At 41.3% G+C, this 15,876-nt stretch overlaps 1 protein-coding gene across 2 annotated transcripts; it reads left to right on the top strand.

The window, feature by feature from the left end:
• The first annotated feature begins 121 nt into the window (after positions 1-121).
• c6h12orf4 (chromosome 6 C12orf4 homolog) lies at positions 122-14,447 on the top strand. 2 transcript variants are annotated; one of them, XM_041938924.1, is made up of 14 exons: positions 122-190; positions 762-950; positions 2,072-2,217; positions 4,044-4,225; positions 5,246-5,345; positions 5,492-5,616; positions 6,908-7,014; positions 7,305-7,502; positions 7,839-7,967; positions 8,765-8,833; positions 8,980-9,182; positions 11,285-11,342; positions 11,846-11,913; positions 13,031-14,447. In XM_041938924.1, exons 2-14 carry the CDS (start codon positions 770-772, stop codon positions 13,121-13,123), a joined length of 1,659 nt encoding a protein of 552 aa, XP_041794858.1. In that variant the 5' UTR covers positions 122-190; positions 762-769; the 3' UTR covers positions 13,124-14,447. The 2 variants fall into 2 exon arrangements, with proteins under 2 accessions (XP_041794858.1, XP_041794859.1); XM_041938925.1 differs by lacking the exon at positions 122-190 and adding an exon at positions 619-668.
• The last annotated feature ends 1,429 nt before the right edge of the window (positions 14,448-15,876 follow it).

The raw sequence follows: 15,876 nt of genomic DNA, 5'->3' as shown, positions 1-15,876 counted from the left end.
TTTATTAAGCTGTCAGACCCATGCCATAGCAGTTCTGATGCACAGCCGCAAACATAACCGCACGCAGCGGAGCGTCGATGTCGCGAAAGTGCTTTTACCGTCAGTCCGTCACACTCCGCGGACAGAGGCACACAGGACCGCTGTCTCTGCTACCGGAAGCACCGTATTCATTACATTCATCCATACTCAGGTAAATATGCATCTTAGAACATATCTATGCTCACCAAACAAACGAAAATAGCGGCTCCCAGTCAGACATGCCCACAGCAGAGTGCCTCTCTTTTAGCATTTCTGTCCTCGGACCTGAACGTTAGCTGTACTGCTGGCTAACATTCAGCTAATTCTGCATGTATACTGGCAGGGTGAACGTCTGACGCTGATTCCAATCAGCGATCAAACATACTGATTTTAGTGATTGCAGTTACTCATCCTTTGCTAGTTATGGTTCAGGGCAGAATCAATGAAGAGGTCTTGCTTCTAATGTATGGGAACGCTGTTTTCTCTTTGCTGTCAGTTGGTTAACATTGATTAATAAACAGTTTTTTCTTCTGGTTAAAACATTGCACTCAATGTACTTGTATAAAAAAGACATACAGCATACATACAACGACATACAACGAGGACAAAAAGAAAACAGAAGACTGAACAATACTTGAAGATATGACAGTGTAAAGTGATTTTTACTTTTATATTTTATACATATATATTTTTATGTAGTACATTCATGTGGGTTTTATTGTTGTCTTTGTTGTATTTTTCAGCCGCAGCCATGAAGAAAAGCAAATGCAAAGCGAGCACTACTGCTGAGAAGGAGTTTGCGTTTGAGTTCAAGGCAGGAAAACACAACTGTGTCCTCAAAGTACCTCTGCAGTTTCCTGTGCAGGAGAACATCAGTGACCTTCATGGCCGCCTGATGCTGCTACATAAAATACCCTGCTACATAGAAAATGGTGAGCTCCCACTCTTGGTAAATTAAGCAAAATCCATTTAAGCACAGGTCACAGAACTCTTATCCAGCTCGCAGGTGATGTTGACTTGTTCCTATATTCCTTTCCCATTTGCGTTTCTTAGGCAACCCCTGCTCCACTTTCTTAGCTGGGATTTGCAGACTCTAACTGCAACCATCACCCCAACTCTAACATTAGTCATATACTGTGTAGCTTATCACAAGCATTTGAATGGGGAAATTACATATTCTTATTCTCTGCTTATTATTAATTATATATGAGGTATTTTTATTGATGGCTTTGTGAAGGACAGCAGTACAAATACCAGGCAAATTCAGTCTTTTCTTATCGTTTTATAAGAGGCGATTATTTTCATTCTTAGGTACCAGCCAGCTTACGATAGCTTCCTGGTGTTAGTCTGGCAGCTAATGCTTACATTAAGAGGCTAGCACTAAAGGATAGGTTTGGGTTTGTGAAGTCTATTCCTTTATTCCACTCACAGGTCAACAATGTCATGTGATGGAATACCATTTACTGAATACCAGCCTTACCTGGGTAGCATGCTAGCTAAAAATGACAAACTCCTCAGCAAGATCTCTAATGACTAAAAAACAGACATGAACAAGACTGTCTGTAAAACCCTCAATATGCCTTGAAATGGTTTGTGACAATGTCTCAGTTTATCAAACTTTGTGAAACATGTTACTGAAGCATTTCTCTTCTTGCAGTTCATTAAACAGTCTTAATGACTACAATTTTATAAATATTCAGCCTTTAAGGTCATTAACATTTGAATTAATGGGGTATTAATCCCGACCACACACACACACACACACACACACACACACACAACGAAAAACAAACCTGTGTAAACCAAATCGACAGAGCTGGATAAGAAACCTCAGATTATGTTTATCTGAGATAAATCTATTCAAATAATTAGTCTCTGCATGTCTTCCTGGGAACGAGGTAGTGTTGTCAGCATGTACACTGTTAGTTTGAAACCTAAACGGATGGAATAGATCCAGCCCATTGATTTTGCAGTGTACTACTTTGCTTGCATAGAAATGAAAACATTTTTTATATGACTGGCTTTTGCTGTGTGTGAATCTCATTCCCTGCAGAGTTGAAAAACTCGCTTTTCACCTTCATCGAGAAGGAGACCATCCTGGACTATGACAGAGAGGCAGAGCTGGCCCTGCAGAGGCTTACGTCAGGAGCCGTAGACGTGAATCAGCTCACCAACGCATGGACCAGGTCTTATCTGGAGGTGATAACACATGTGTCAGTATGTTATTGTGCCTGAAAACTGACATCAGGGTTTTTAATAGTTTCTTCTAGCAAGTGCTCTCTTATCAATATGATCAAGGGTGGCTTCTGACAGATCCAGTGTCATGATGCGTTGTTTGATACATTTGAATTTATACACATTTTCTCATGTGTGACTGATAAGGTGGCCATAATACCAGCTGTTATACGATGAGCATCTGTTCTTTTATTTGCATAACTGGTTTGTTTGCAGTCAGTCTGACTTTAGACAAAGTGGTGCCTGTTGTAGGCTCAAATACAGTATTTATGTTTTAATGGTAAGATATCTTTACTTTGGAGGTTAATGCCACAGACCTCATTCTTTCATTGACTGAGTGAGGTTGATCATCCACATAGAAGTTGACCTGTTTCAGAGCCTGTTTGTTTGGTGTCTCTCTGACTAATCAGTGCCCTTGATATATTCATAATATTCAGTTTAGAATGACTGTCTGCAACAAAAAACATCACTATAATTAAGAAACTATACAACTCCACATGGCATCTAAACTTCTCGACACTTCCCCTCATGTTTGCCACCTAGATGATTATTTCAACTTCGACACAGTGTCACAGTTACTTTTTTATTATTATCATTATTTTTATTATTCTTGGCAGTGTTCCAAAAAGTACTTTTCAGACACAGGTTGTTCAACGCACCCTGACCGTACTGTATATCCACTACACCATGTTTCTGTAGCAGCACAGCAGTGTTTCAGAAGTGTCCTCCAGGGCTTTGTCTGACTGTGGGGAAGCCATGGATCATTGAAGCTCACCTGGTAGAGTGTGTACCATTTATCAAGGCCCAGTCCTTACGGCAGTGGCCTGGGTTCGATTCTAGTTCAAGGTCATCCTCTCTCTCCAGCTGTCACTAGCAGAAGTGCCCCCAAACTCATCTGAAAAAACAAATTTAAACAGAAGTAGTGCAGCGCATCTGCACATTCATTTCCTGACAAGTCTCATTGCATAAGCTTGCATGTTACATTTAATGTCTCACCATTGCACTTGGTTACACTTTGATGCGTTTCTTCCCAGAGAGCCAATATGTGTGGATGGTTACACACATCACATTATGTGTCCATACAAACCAACTGTCTAGTGACACACAGGAGTGAACTTTATTTTATATTGTTTTTAATTTAGGCACAGTCCTCTCACTGACACATTTCTTTGAATGTGAATGTCTCCTATTTCCTGTTTAAAGAAGGTGAATAAGATCATTTGGTTTTAGGAGTCTCAGCTCTCTGCCATCACTTGCCCAGACATATAAAAAGACAAGGGCTCGTGTTGTCAAGCCCCTCTGACCCACCGCACTCAGACATTTGGGACTGGCTACCCGTTAACATTTTACTGCCGTCACACAGAAATACACATGGAGACCTTCCAGTGTCCAGTGTTTGTTGCCTGAAGATTCCTGAGCCTGTATAAATAGAGGAGTTTCAGATTCTGATTAATGTTCTGTTGCTTTTCTAATTATGGATGGAGTACATCAACAGCCCTGCTTTATTAAGCAGAGCAGAACATTCCAAATGTGGAGATATTGCAGTTTCCCTTCCTCTCTTGCCTTCCTCTTTTGTCTTCCTCTAAACACAGAAAATTAAATTTGTACTTTTTCTGCTGAAAATCAGCATCTCGCTGATCCACTCTGCATGCGCAGCAGATCATCACCCACCAGCGATTAGTTTCAAACAGTGAAACAACCCTGGAATGCGGAGTATACAGCATGGTATACTTGGCTTTTGCAATTACCACTTTAAAGTAATTCTTTTCTCTCTTCCATCACTGCTTCAGACTACGCTGGAGCATGCTCGGCCTGAAGAGCCCAGCTGGGATGAGGATTTTGCTGATGTTTACCATGAGCTGATCCACTCCCCTGCCTCAGATACCCTTCTCAACCTGGAGCACAACTACTTTGTTAGCATCTCTGAGCTCATCAGTGAGCGAGACATGGAGATTAAGAAACTGCAGGAAAGGTTGGTATTAGGGATTATTCCTTGGAAGCGAGATCCTTGGATTTCCTGCACTGACTGTATTTTCCCCCATCTTTCTTAAATTCACAGTGCGTGGCTAGAGCTGTATTCTTCTTCACTGTAGGGGGATAGCTACTGTATGGACCCTACATTTTCCTTACTTCTGTTTGGGTTCTGTGGAAATAGACCCCTCAGTACCCTTTTGTTTTAGTCTTTTTAACCTTTGGATCTACCAGGGAAAAGTCCTCCACTCACATGCTATATACGTAGATGGGAATATCAATTTATTTGCGATCAGCACATGGATTTAACAGTTTATTTTTTAAATTGCTGATAAACTCAGATATTTAGAATCATTAAATCTGTTGGTCCGCTTTGCTTTCACACCGCAAATGCACCCCACTAGAGCCCGACTGGAAGTGGACTGAGTCCCACCCTTTCAGATGATCTCGGTCCAGCTGTTTCATCCACATCATTTTGATTGACAGCTTCCAGACTAGTCCAAACTAAACAAACAAAATGAGCAAAAGCACCAGAGTTTGTTCAAACTCAGCCAAAGCAGCTAAGTGTAAAAGCACCCAGAAAACCTAGAAAACATCAAATGCATTAAGTCATTAATTCAATCCTGAAGCCATGCTATTGTATTCTCAGATTTTCCTCATCTCTCAGGGATGTCAGGACCTTGACACTTAACTTTTTGTTTTTCTTTTTAAAGATTCTTCCTTGTACTTATTATATTTCTGGTCTCCACATTTTTCACTAATGATCATGGAATCTCTGGGTATCAGTTTATACTGAAAGCTAAATAGAAAATCTTTTTTCCACCTTTTATGGCAAACCAGTTATTGTCTTTCTCTTTCTTAAGCTATCCAATGTATGGTTTTCTTCATGTTTGTTGTTGTTGAGTCACCTGTCATGAATATAGATGACTGAAATAACGTATGTCTCTGCTTCCATGAGTCGTATAGATGATGATGTATTTCTCCATCAGTCTAAATTGGTGAATATGTTTCTGTTTGGCAGGCAAGCCACTGAAATGGACAAGGTGATGCATGAGCTGGGGAATACTTTGAGTGACCAGGATGTAAATGCAGTTGCCTCTCAACACTTTGATGCACAGCAGGTAAAAAGTCATCATTTCATCCCAGACATTTCAGAGGATTGATTGTGTGAATTTTCCATTTGCTTGATTCAGATTTGCCCTAGCCTGCTGAAAATATGTTGTTATATTAAAGACCCTCAGTGTTTGACTTAGTCTTGGTTGAGCAGGTGTTGGAGAACAAATGGGCCAGTGAGCTGAAGCAAGTTACTGGCATTCAAAAGCAGGAGTATCAGGAGTGGGTCATCAAACTGCACCAGGACCTGCAGAAATCCAGCAACAGCAGCAAAATTAAGTATGTTTGCATGTGTTTGTGCCAACACTCGGACTAATACTCTGTTACTATGTTGTATTTGTGTGTACACTGAAGCACAGTCTTTGCGTGCACACATCTGGTGTGTGTACGCTTACGTTACACACACATGCACCTGAGCAGGCTCTTTCAGGTCTGTGACTTTTTCCTTTTTCTTTCTCAAAATCTCTGGGTAAAACAGAAACAACTGACCCGAGATAATGACCGCTGGAGTCAGGTGCTTAGTTGCTTACTCGTGTTCATTAGAAAACAAAAAGCTGCAGTGCAGACATGGATGCAGATGCAGCGGCTTGGAGTGGCACGGCACCTTGTGATCTTTATTCACTGACAGTGTGCCATTGGTGCAGGGACTTTGGCTTGTCTTGGCTCTTAGGTTTAATTTCAGCTTAAGTCTATTGAAAAAAATAGTGGAATGGCATGGAAGTAGAGTTAATGTAAGAAGAAAAAAATGTGATCAAAATGATAATAAGAAAAACTTATTTTGTCGACTCATAAAATGGCATGAAACTGGTCAAATAAAATGCTTTAAATATCCCTCAGTGTTACTGGAAAAGTCCCACTGAATCTTTACTAGAGGTCAAACTGACCCTTAACTAACAGGATCTCAGTTCTAGTCCCAAACACAACATGTCTGCTGGCCTTTTGAAGTACAGGCTCCAATTACATCAGAATTGAAATGATTACAAGAGGTCAAAAACTCATCTTAGTGTGACTGACGCTCAGCTTTGCAGCATCAGTTATGATTAGAATCATTGGATAAACAGTCTAAGTCTAGTTTAATGTTCACGCCTTACACCCCTCTGCGTATATTCATCAAAACACAGACACCACCAGACCCTCTATGCTAAGAGCTGATCAGACAATGTGCTGACCCTGCATCAGTTAATCTTAATGATGAATATCGTTATCTTACTGTATGTGGATGGAATTTCTTCTACATCAGCACTTTGTAAATGTGCATTTTTAAAGCTGTGACCCATGGAGGAAACAAATCAGATTTGTTTCTATAACATGAGACTCATTATAACTGAGACTTGTATAATTTAGTTGTGTACTAAATTATTTCCTGTTTTATTGTATTTATTGTCCACAATAAACACTGTTGTCCACGACGCTGAATGGGTGGGTTTTTCCTTTAGTCTTGTTCTGGGCAGTACAAAGATTGATTAATGTTGGCATGAAACGCCTCAGGTTCTGTCAGGTCTTTCCTTGGCTCAGACATTCATCTACCATTTACTGTTTATGATAGATGTCTTTCCTGATTGATTTTCAGTGAGGAGATTAAGGTGCAGTCCAGCCAGTTGTCAGAGCTCGCAGATTCTGGGGCCAGGATGTTTGAGGAGCAGCCGCTGCTGGAGGAGAGTTTCACCATACACTTAGGTAGGACTTATAACATGCCTTCCAAGTCAGGTTTGTGTCAGACTAAAGCAGCAGTGAACTATAGTTTAATGTGGAATCATGTTCTAAAGAAAGTATATTTGTGCTCTATTTTAATTCACCCATTGTTTTTACATGTTCTCAGTGTTTGATTCTTTATGCCGGCCTGTTATTCTGACTTTTATTGCTGTGTTTGTTGTAAAGCACTTTGCATATATATGTACACACACACACATTCATATAGACACAAACAGAGAGAGAAAGTGACAGAAAGAGAACATTTCTTTGATCAGGAGCACAACTGAAGACGATGCACAACCTGCGGCTGGTCCGGGCCGACGTGCTGGACTTCTGTAAGCACCGGCGGCACGGCAGTGGTGGAGCGAAGCTACGGCGGCTACAGACGGCCCTTTCACTCTACTCCTCCTCCCTCTGTGGTCTGGTGTTGTTGGTCGACAACAGGGTCAACTCGTACAGCGGCATCAAGAGAGGTCAGGGGACATATGTTGGTGATCTACATCAAGATGTTCACATTTTCCACCGTAATTCAAGCAGTGCTTTATTAGATTTTAGCACCAGTGAATTGTAACATTTTTGTTTCGGCCCTACTCATGACTCACTCTTTCTCCCACCTTTACTGTGAGAATAACGCTATTCTTTCACACCTTTTTAAATGATTTGTTAAAAGACCAGGCACTCCATTCACCCTTTAGTCTTTTTTACAGTGCTAGTACAGTATGGAGACATAATTACAGAGATAAGCTCTGGTGAACTTGAACTTTTCATGCATCTTGTAACTCCTGACCTGTTTCTTGTTGACCCTGCAGACTTTGCAACTGTGGCGAAGGAGTGTACAGACTTCCACTTCCCCTGTCTGGAGGAGCAGCTGGATGAGGTGCAGCAGGTGGTGCTCTATGCCAGAGCTCAGCGGAGCAGCAAGCAGAAAGAACAACCTGGTTAGACTTTTGGTTGCTCCTCGGGGCTCACTGTCGACACCGCCGTAATGGAAACAGAACATTCAAAGGCGGTTAGAAAGAGAAAGGCAAGAGGGACGTCGCTGAGGCTTCCACGAATCTGCATTTCACAGAAGTGTAGCCAGTGACGTGGACTCAGACGTCACTGAAGAAAACTGATCATTCTAGACAGTCGGGGTGCCTTTTTTTAGCCAGCTATGCAATATAACAAGCTTAACTAACGTTTTTATACATGGCCTTGTTTAGCAGTCACGTTGTACCATCTTTGAGTTCATCCAAGACTCAGAATATACTCACTTTGAGGTTCATCTCTAATTTATCTGATATGATGCTAAGCCAAGGAAGACAAGGAAGAGCATCTTTATCTCTTATTTTGACGCCAGAGTAAAAAAACAGAGGAATGAACTGAAGGGGGGTGTAATTAGAGATATGACTGTAACAGTGCTGCAGCACGAATACTTTACACTGCAAACATTCTCACAGGATTGGAAAATGTCAGTGGCGTGCCAGCAGTGTGAGAGGGGGGATTAAATAGTCAGGAAGTAGAAGACACTTTACATGGCTGCTGCTGTTTTGACAGGAAGCTGCGTCGACATCCTCATCTCAGCATAATGTCAGTGGTTCATAAAGTAGAGCTGGATGAGAGAGATTCTTTCTAGCTCACAGGCCTTTCGAGGAAGGTCCAGCTGCTATTGTCATGAAGGGTCCTTAGGAGATATATCCATCAGTCTTTTTGCATCCTGATTTCCATCAGATTTTCGCGTTCTATGTCCTTGCAGAGATTCCAAGGAATGGAGGTGATGATAAGAGCAAAAATGTTGAAAGAAATCCATCTAACATCTTACCAGGTAATGGATCAGTATGTATTTTTATATACACTGACTCCTGGTCAGATTAACAGAGCAACAAATCACTGATTTATTGATCATTTTTAGACCACAACAGTTCTGCATAGCATATTTTTTATACTGTACTTCTGCATCTCCTCCTCAAGGGGAGTTTTACATCTCGCGCCACTCCAACCTGTCAGAGGTCCATGTTGTCTTCCACCTGTGTGTGGATGACAACGTGCGTTCGGGGAACATCACGGCCCGGGACCCGGCCATCATGGGCCTGAGAAACATCCTGAAGGTCTGCTGCACACATGACGTCACCACTGTCACTGTACCTCTGCTGCTGGTCCACGACATGTCGGAGGTACGAGTAGCCCAGAGCGCTTACACATCAGACTCCACTCACAGCACACACTTCACAAGGATTCTAATAATGTAGTAATGTGTTCCTCAAGGGAATAATTAAACCTTTTTTTAAATTCAGTTGGGCGTTTGTTCAAACATTGTGAAGAGTAGTTGGCAAGTAAGGCGTGATGACTAAGCAGCTAAAAGCAATGGATAATGGTTGAAATAGGCAGCTTGAAGTAATGGATGAATGGGGAAAGTGTGTAGTGAAGCAAACTCGACCACACCAACCTGACACCAACATTTCACAGTTCGGTGGTGTCAAATCATTGTAACATCCACCATTGTATACACTCTTGGAGTTAAGGAGTCAGATTTGGCTACAGGACACCACCCCAGGAGCGGATATGGATTCAGTGTTGCTCAGCACCACTTCAGTCAGGTAGATTTAGCTCCTCAACCTTCATCATTAACCCTATTATCGTCTTCTTCTGCCTTTGGTCTCGTATTTGTGTGTTAAGCCTCAGTAGTTTGTGATAGTTTGTCAAAGGTGGAGAAAATCTGCTCGCCACACAAGTTTCTGTGGTCCTAACAGATGACGTAGTCTTGATTCTTTCCCTTTCATTCTGCTTGTTTATGCACTGCGTCCTCAGCTGCAGTGTGGCCTGTCGGGCGCTGGCTGTGAGTTCAGCCTACAACCCCCAGCTTTAAAACCAGGAGAGCACAGGACAGAGTCATGAACTCTTCTGCTTACTTAGGATGTCAGTGTGTACAGCAGCAATCTGTGCTCACACAGCAGGGAGGAGTAGCAGAGAACGCTTTCAGTGACTGATGGACTGAGCCTGAACCAAGCAGACTCACAATAAGAAGGCGTCTTCTTTTATGTCTGGAGACTGGAAAATCTTTATTGAGTCATTTAGTCTGTGGGCGATGGAATTGGGATTTTCTTTTAACCTGAATAGCAGCTCCTTCTGACTTCTTCAAATGAGTAAAAATTAAAACCTAATAAACATGGAATCCCATAAAATGGAGATTAAAGCCTCCGTCTGGAGTGCACCCATGCCGCAGCATGCCCAGTGCTCTTTTCCTTCTCATGTCTAATCAGGAGTCTTTGTTTTCATAACCAAACACTGACAGCTTTTGAAGCTGGGGAGCCAGAGGACCTTTAATTGATGGCTTCTGGTTTCACATCTTTCCATCTGTCATCTTCTTTTCGGTCCTGTTTGCCATGCAGCGGAGATGTTTGCCTGTTTGCACAAGCCTATTCTTGTGTTTTGGTTTTTAAACAACTGATGTACTGTAGCTTGTCTAGATGAACGGCAGACTCCAATCAAAATACAATGAGGCTGTGCCTCTTATTCTCATTTTACTGTTTTTTTACCTTGACCATTTATGGTGTGAGGGGGGAAAAGGAACCCAAAGGAATTTCTTTATAACACCATTATACAGGTTTAAAAGTTTACAGAGAGGAAATTGAAAACATTTTAGTTCCAGCTTGCAAACAGTGGCTCACAATTTGACAACTCTTCCCTTGCCTCAATTGCTGCCAGCACCAGCCTCAGTCATAATGAAACAGTCTTGAGACGCAGTTGACACAGGCCCAAACCTTGGCCCAATGTGTGGGAGAGAGGTAGATAAACAAACTAAATTATAGAGATGATGATAATAACAATACCTTATTTCCTGGACTAATTAAAGAGATCTACAAACTTTCCACAACTTTCCAGTCTTCGTGCTCCTGTCCTAACTTGTACCATGTTGCTGCATTAAATTCAGAATAAGCAGATTACAAAAAAGTTGATGAGGTAAAAATTAGGTAAAATATCACGTTGTCTTTAAACTGTCATTAACAAAGTATATGTCAAATGGATTAGCAAGTTATCACATTTTGTCTAGATTTTGCACAGCATCAGAACTTTTTTGGAATCAGCATGGTAATAAAATGTTTTCTCATAATTTAAGTGCATCATTACCTCTCTTCTTTTCTCGCTATTGCCCTCTTCTAGTTAAGTGGAATTGATCTTTATACCAACAGACTTATTATCATGTTATACTCTGAGCTAGTTTCACTGCATGCACAAACAAAACAATTCATTACTGTCATCTCTCACCTCTCTGCAGGAGATGACCATACCGTGGTGTCTTAAGAGAGCAGAGCTGGTTTTCAAATGTGTCAAAGGTAAGTAAAATGATATTGTTATTATATTTTGAGCTATCCCAACACATTGTAACAGTGGTAAAAGAGCAGTTTACAGTGCATATTGTAGTGCCCATTTTACTGTCTGTTGGTGTATTCTTCATATTTGAGTAGTTGATGAATGAAAAAATGAAAATGACTTGATGAGATGAAGCGTTTCAAGCAGAAGTTTGATAGTGGAGACCTGTCAAACGCTTACAGGTTACAGTTTTTTATAACAGATGTTAGGTTGTATTTTAGAGCTTCTTTTTTGAGCTGAAATCCTTCTTTCAAGAGAAAAAAAATCAGTACATCCACTGACAGTATTGTCAAAATGTCATCTGTTGTAACTAAGAGGCACCACGCTTGCTTCCTCTTGATTGGAGCAACAGTTGTTCTCTTGCTTGAGAGGGTAGATACACAAAATAATGTCATTATATAACATCATTACAGAATGTTTTTTTTTTTGTTCAATGTGCATTTCTGTCAATCTGTTTTATTTGCAGGCTTCATGATGGAGATGGCCTCATGGGATGGAGGTATATCACGCACAGTCCAGTTTCTAGTGCCAAAGGTGAGAGCAGAATGTACTACCTATATGTTTGGTTTGGTCGCCAAGGCGTCACACAATCATCCTTTTCAGTAATTGCTCTGTTAAATCAACAGGAATGTGCGTTTGAGGCCTCATATGTACACAACATCACAAATGGTGCCCCGGGCCTCGCAGAAACACTGTTTGAAAAGCATGCCATAAATCATAGATTCTGGAGGTTTAGGTTCTCTTGACCAGTATTTACACTACTGTGATGAATGAAAGCTCAGACACTCATCCATGCAATTGTATGATAAGCAACATTAACGTGTAGCTTTCCAGCACTGAGGTGTTATCGTGAATCTACTTGGATATTCAGGTCTAACCTTATATCTTTATGAATAAATTAAATAAGGTCACCTTATTTAGATGTTGCTTTTGTGAGTAAAAAGATTCAGGTTCAGCTTTGAAGCAAGGTTTTCCGTCATTAATTGTGACCTCAGTGCTGGGTGATGCATAAATGTTATTTTATATTGGGCTTAGCTGGATGTTGTATACCTATAGCTGTTCAGGTTTTTCAGGAAGGTGGCAGAGCCTATAGCAAGATCCCATGTTGACAGATTACGGTGATAAAACGTGGCATCAAAGACTCCTGACTACATTGGCTTCCTGTCAGCTACATTCTCAAACACCATTTAAAATAGCTCTTCTTGTTTTCTATGCCTCAAACAGATGTGCTGGCTAAATATATGCCCTGTGCCTGTGTGTGCTTGAATGATGCATGTGTGACTGGGTTTCTGCTTAACATTCTTATTTGACGGGTGGCGATGCTTAGAGTGACGCGGTATGTTCCAGCGTTAAAGTCACAGCTGCCGGAGCTCACATCACTTGAGAGTTCCCTCAGGAAAAAAAGACCCTGAGATGTAGGACGAAGGGGCAACAGAGGGGCTGTTAACACTGGACGCAACCAGTCCAGAAGGATTTTTGTTTGCATGGACACAGTTTCATCTGGGTTTAAAAAAAGGCTTCATTGGTTGCCTTCTGTTGTCAGTGTGTGGACTGAAAATGTGTATGTTCTTCTGTTTTTTGCTTCATAAACCTCTGTCCCTTGTCACGTACTAATCCTGGCTGCCTTTGTGCGTCTCTTTTGTATTGACAGAGTATCTCAGAGGAGATGTTCTACCAGTTGAGCAACATGCTGCCTCAGATCTTCCGTGTCTCCTCCACCCTAACGCTCACCTCAAAGCACTGAACGGCCGAGATGCACCACACTGCATCCTCAAGACTTTAGGACCACCACAGGCACATTTTGTTGTATTTCTTGTTTTGTGTTTTTCAGGACCTGTAGCGGGTGGAGATGTGATGAAGTAGCACATAAGTCCCATTCATTTCAGTGTGGTCAGCGTAATATGGTGGCATTAATGCACTTCAAGTCAAGGTCAGGCAAAAAGTATTTTAACTGAGACAAGAGATTTCTATGCAGTTGGTGAGCCTTGTTATTTTTGCATCTTCTGAAGCTTCACATGCCGTAAATACTTTGTACTGAAAGAGCTCTGAATTCCGTGGCTCACCAGAGCGGCTGCTGAAATGGTCATTTCAAGCGTCCAGGATGCGGTTCTATGACATCATGACAGCAACCGCCAGTGCTGCAAGTGTTCAAGTATTCCAGTTTTCCTTTAAAGCTGGGATGTGTAACTTTCTGCATGTTTGAGCTACAGCATAATAGAGGATCTGCTGTAGCCGAAGCTGTTTAAACTCGCTGGTGCTGAGTGAAAATGCCATCAGCCGAGCAGATAAAGAAAACATTAAAACACAATGGTGTTTCCTGAAGTGATGAGGCTGGATGGAACCAGCGCTGGCATTCATGACCTAACAAACCTTATTAACATTCATCAACAGCGCAGTTAGCAACCATGCTAAATGTGGTTTTTGTAGTGTTTTCACCACACACTACTGAATAGATGAGTATATTTATAATAAAAAAGAGATTTCAGCTTTAAATCTTTAAATTTTTGTTTTAATGTGTATTTGAGTATGAGGCCCCTGTCAACATCATAGTTCATCTGTTGAAAGTTCACAAATTCGTCTTGATGTGCAGTGTAGCTCAGCCATCATGAGGTTATTGATCTAAATCAATGGGCCATTGGCTTCATATTCGAGGGCTGATTTGTCCAGAGGGAAGTGACATAATGTATTCTCTTCCAGTCCTAATGACGAATGGCGTTGCTGCTGAGTCGAGCAGTGTGCAGGTGTTTTTATGCTGCATTGCAGTGAGTTATAGTGAGGATCAGTCTTGGAGTGAGTTCACGTGCGGTCCCTTCCTCTACCTCTGTAACAGCAGATGGCACTGTTCTGAAAGACAAACGTGGAAAGGGTGACTGAACACACTCTTATTAAAAGGCATCAAGTTTAAATGAGTGTCTGCTGCCTGTTGAAATGAGTCTCACCATTTTGTCCACATTTAGCACGAGCAGCGGGGAACTGCTCTGAAAAGTTCAGCCTCAGTTGCAAAGGTTTGTCATATACATTCTGTATATTTACTGTTTATATTTTTATGTTTTAATTAAAAAAAGTAACACGCACCACACTGGTTTGATGTCAGTTCTTCTTGAAAGCCTTTATAAGCTCATGACAGTTTCACATCTTGGATGACGACAGTTTTTCTCCCCATTTGCCCACAGTGATGCACTTCCACTGGCATTTGGTTTAGGGTTTTATTTAGTGTTGATGTGTTATCCAAGGGCGCATAATCTCTGAAGTTAGTAATCCATGTCATTCATAGGAATTACATTCCTGCACATGTAATGGTGGCCTATGAGCTGTTTCAGATAGACCAAAAATCAGTTCAGCTTGTCAAATAGTTTGCGACAGCCACATTCAGTCGTGGTATTAGGATGATTAAAAGAGTGTGGCAATCAAAGCACGCTTCTTTCTCTTCTTTCAAGATAAACAACATGGCTAGCAGCCTTGAGAGAGTTATGGGATTTCTTGTAGTTTCATGTTGAAACCTGCAACTGTTTATATCACGCTGCCATGCTGAGAACCCACAAAATTGTAAGACTATGCATTGCTGAGTGTTTGGCATTCTTGGGATTGGTCTCAGTGCTCTGCAGTGTTGGGTTTCCTTGGCTGGAGCAGGGTGCCGATTTGGCAAGACAGTCCACCTCGCCCTCCTCTCTCAGTTCTGTACGCATGCTTGAAAATGATCAGGGCAATATCCACAAACTGGACATGAAAAGTATTCATTCCTGTAAAGGTTTTTCCTGAAAGAACAGCACACTAGGTTACATGTGTAAAACAAGTACCACGAGGCACCTTTTAAAAGCTGTTTTGACAGTTGTGAAACCTAAAGCCCTGCTCAGTCAAACCAGCGAGGGCCAAAGCACTCATTGAATGGGGATGTCCCAGCATTCACAGGCACAGGAAACAGATCAGGGAACAGTCATATATGCCCATGATAGTACAAAAATTACACTGTCTGTGGAAACTCATTAAAAGAAACACTCATTTACATTCCCCTGATTGAAACCGGCGATAAGCAAATTAAGACATATATTTATTTTCTTTTTAATTTACTGTTTCATTACATCTTCAAGAGTAAGTAGCAACTTTGTCATTGCTTGGGAAAAAGGGACATTTCCTGTATCCTAGTTTTACCCACACAGAGCATAATTATTCAGTGATCACTGACTTCCCCAGCTGATTTAACTTGCCTGGGAATTAAAAGTGTGAGGAGTGGCATGTCAGCACTTGCTGGAAAGCAACAATTAAAGGTTGAATGAAGGGAAGAAAAAAAAGCATTGTGGTTAATAATGACTTGGCTAGAAGGGGATACAGGAAAAACCTGCAGGTACAGTCATGACGCTTAAGATTACAAAAGGAACATGAATGCAGAATATAATGTGATCCCCAATGAAAAGCACATTATTCTGAAGCATACAGGCAAAGCCTAACCTATGCTTATAAAATATCCACAGGTTTGGCTTTTGAGTCTCCTCACTTGCC

Source organism: Chelmon rostratus, chromosome 6 (genome assembly GCF_017976325.1).
Source record: "Chelmon rostratus isolate fCheRos1 chromosome 6, fCheRos1.pri, whole genome shotgun sequence".
Classification (NCBI taxonomy): domain Eukaryota; kingdom Metazoa; phylum Chordata; class Actinopteri; order Chaetodontiformes; family Chaetodontidae; genus Chelmon; species Chelmon rostratus.
The sequence above is the reverse complement of the archived record's forward strand: the minus strand, read 5'-3'. Positions and strand labels throughout refer to the sequence as shown.

What these genes read in the sequence shown, in the direction of transcription:
- c6h12orf4 (XM_041938924.1), top strand. Translation starts at nt 770, where the DNA reads ATGAAGAAAAGCAAATGCAAAGCGAGCACTACTGCTGAGAAGGAGTTT. An exon ending in GTACAGCGGCATCAAGAGAG is followed by an intron (nt 7,503 to 7,838) that starts GTCAGGGGACAT and finishes TTGACCCTGCAG; the next exon opens with ACTTTGCAACTGTGGCGAAG. An exon ending in TCCATCTAACATCTTACCAG is followed by an intron (nt 8,834 to 8,979) that starts GTAATGGATCAG and finishes CTCCTCCTCAAG; the next exon opens with GGGAGTTTTACATCTCGCGC.